At 36.7% G+C, this 3,443-nt stretch overlaps 1 protein-coding gene across 1 annotated transcript in view; it reads right to left on the bottom strand.

Moving 5' to 3' along the window:
• Positions 1-3,443, bottom strand: part of LOC117117498 — a 12,160-nt gene that overhangs the window by 4,220 nt on the left and 4,497 nt on the right. The window contains exons 4-5 of the mRNA XM_033261805.1: positions 1,589-1,642; positions 81-814 (exon numbers count right to left, since the gene is read on the bottom strand). Of these exons, the coding sequence (XP_033117696.1) occupies positions 81-814; positions 1,589-1,642 (788 nt within the window). The remainder of the gene's footprint in view (positions 1-80; positions 815-1,588; positions 1,643-3,443) is intronic.

Genomic DNA, 3,443 nt, shown 5'->3' with positions numbered 1-3,443 from the left:
CATCCTTTGTTAGTTCATATCGTATACCATAAACCCAGTAAAGGTAAGAGGGTGGGTTGGATGACCATAGACCTGTCTACCTTCGTTCGTCAGCCAGACTTCATCGCCGACATTCAGTTGAACTGTTGCTCCAGAACTCAACTGATCACTGCCACCAGCGGTACTACGATGCACGGTTGTGATTGCTCGCCCATTTAACTTCATTTTAACATACGGAGCAATACCACCTTGCGACAAAAAACTAAACATGAAGTAATAGAAACCTGAAATTCTACATGTAAACTTTCCGGTATTCTTATCGAAGTCTTCTCCGACATTAATCTCCATTGACGTGAATAGAATGATCGATTCTGAAGTGGGTACGGAAGAGGTGCGTACTGCAGTAAACGCAGATTTACGGACTTCCGGTGATTCGCCCTTTTCTCCTTTTGATCCATTGTTCCCTTGTAGTCCTTGTGGTCCTATTTGTCCAAGCGGGCCTTGTTTACCTGGAGATCCTTCGTTTCCTTTTTTACCTTTTGAACCTTCATTTCCCGGTTCTCCTTTTTTGCCTCCATCTCCATTTTCACCTCGGACAAACTCACCTCTGTCACCCTTACTACCAGATGGTCCAGCTGGACCCAACCCTCCAGATATTCCTGGAACTCCAGGAATCCCAGGTTGCCCAGGCGGCCCGTGGCAGCACATATTACAAGTTTCATAGACGGTTTTTTCTGGTGTTGTAGTCGTAGACAAGCTTTCTGGTAGGCAAGTTAATAGACTGATCAAACCAATTAAGAGTGTACATGATGTCAAAGACGGATTCATTCGTATTCTAAATATAAAAAAAACGAAAGAATTCTGTTCATTATTTGGAAATTCCAACCCGGTTGGTTAAATCTCTCCATGCAAAGTAAATTTTAAAATGAATTGAAATAAAAGTGGACACATTCTCTTTTTACGCTACCACACCCACCACAATTTATAATTGTCAAAAAATTTATTAACACATAATTATATTTATATAGGGTTATATAGAGTAATCCTACCGGTATGTGTTCAAACTTTCGTGATATATTTGAAAGATTCCTAATACTTTTCGATTTAAATGGTTAACTTTTGAGGGCTACCATATATCATTTACACAAATGTTCCCGGAGTGTGGTTCCGTATTCAATAACTTTCACATAGGCCTATTGTACTATCTCAGCAAGCTAACAACCTAGAAATAATCTACTGTTTATACAGCGCAGCACATGACGAAAAAAATCTGACGGAGAATTTGCTGGCCCAAGTGGGACTATCATCAGTTATTTAACATGTAGAAGCTAATTTTTGAAAGGACATGTATCAACATTTAAGGAAAAATTGAGTTTCTTCATGACATTTTAGATTGTTGACTAGATTTTTCAGCCTTAACAAAATAAGGTATGACTAGCAGAACACTATCGCGGAACTACAATTCTATCAAAGATTTTTTTTTTTTTGATGATTAAATGATATTTTCAACGAATAAACCATCCTCCGTTTAAATGTGGTGTCTATCATTCATGTTTCATAACCATTTTCGATTTCTCTACCAATAATAAATATAAAAGGTTGTTCTTACCTTAAATTTGTCCTAACGATCTTCAAGCAATGACAAACAGCAATCGTCTGCCTCCTGAAATGAAGTCAGTTATATGTACTCATCTATTACAACGATTGCCATTGGTCAATAAATAGAGCCTCTGTTGCTGAATAAAATCGTCTATTTTAAGGACTTGTGAAATACGGTATAATTTAGTTTTGACTAATTTTTTCATTTATTCAAACGAACTCACGGTAAACTTGCTCATTGCATCATTGCATGTTATTTATTGTTATTCCTTGTAGAATAAAAGAGCTTGAAGTTTTATAATTTTTCTTGTAGAATTTCGATTTATCATATAATTATAATTAATGGCTCTCCCGCTCAACCGTGGAAAAGCCATGTTTTTGTTTTGATTTGTTTTTTCTTTTTCTTAAAATCGCCTTTCCCTATGTTTTTGCACATGGTTTTCTGTCTGCCAGTTTCATTTCCATGCTTGGATCTTCTTCAATAATGTGCATATTAACAAATGACGTAATTCTACATTATTTGAAATATTAATAATCTGGTAATTAATTTTTTGCGTTTTCATAAGTTTTTCAAACTAGCGGCAGCTATGCAACACAACATTACCGTGATATGTATAAACCATTTTCACCCTCAACCTATGAAATTGCGCAAGATGAACTGAAATGCGCGGGGTCGGGCTATGTGCGATGGGCAGAACTCTCCACATTATTCCCGATACTACCCATTACAGCCCACGTTGGAGTCTCACTGACGTTAAGTTGGTTTCCATGTTTTCTTTTACTTCATAATCCTCTTCATGATTTTTTGTTTGTCACGTATTTTTTACTTTATTACTTTGTTAATTATTCTCTTTTTACTTTAATTTTGAACATCACATTATGGCAATGAGAAGAAGCCCTGTTTTGTTTTCACATACATTGTAAGTCTAATTTTCATATTATTCTGTACACCGACATTTTTAGAACAACTTTCTTATAGGCTTAGTTTAAACATCCGTTGATATGATCTAGATAAAATCCCAGTCGTTACTTGTAGGCCTATATTTTAGTTGGGTATTTGGTCTTCCGTCTCAAGACGCTGATCGTGTCTTCGTTTGTTAATTTGTGTTAAAGGAGAAAAAAAATACTAAAATGTCATTACATCCACATTCTATAACAAAAATCTACTAGACGATATACTTCTGCAGATGAATATGAGTTAATCTGACCAAAGTTCATCAACACGAGACGCAAAGATTTGCAGACGAGGGGGGAGGGGGTTTTTCCCGGCTGATGTCCACACGAGTAAAAAGAGCGCGTGTAGTCTATAGCAAAATCCAGCAAAAAATAAAATAAAGGTAATAAATGTTTTTTTGCAGGTATTTGTAGAGATCATTGCAAGTTCTAAGGAAAATCAGACCGTGCAGACATCATGGGTCACAAAGCCAAGTTTTTCTTCCAAGACACACAGAGCGAGTAATACCCTGGTGGATTTAAGTTGGAAAATCTCCCGGAATTTCCGACAATGTAGGCGCAGGCCTATCATTTCCGTCAATCTTTAAAATCTTATAATGCCAACGTGGTGTTAGTGAATTACAGTACTGTAGTTCATTTTTATTGTAGTATTTTACGGCCAGCAGTTGGGTATGCTGAGCCATTGTGGGCTACGAATTTGACCCGCGAACAAATTACATCAGTTGAACACATACAGAAACGGCATTTCAGATCATTCTCCCATGGTGTACTTATGATGAGGCACGTTTGATTCTAAGTATTCCTGTTGGAGGACAGAACCCGACTGTGCAGGGAATGCTTCAAAAAATTTAAAAATTCCAATCACAGATTAAATGATTTACTCCCTTCATTACGTAATGTATCACATAACT

This window comes from Anneissia japonica, unplaced genomic scaffold (genome assembly GCF_011630105.1).
Source record: "Anneissia japonica isolate Jap-2015-1 unplaced genomic scaffold, ASM1163010v1 scaffold3637_len26987_cov115, whole genome shotgun sequence".
In the NCBI taxonomy this organism is placed as follows: Eukaryota; Metazoa; Echinodermata; class Crinoidea; order Comatulida; family Comatulidae; genus Anneissia; species Anneissia japonica.
This window is presented reverse-complemented; position numbering and strand designations above follow the sequence as displayed.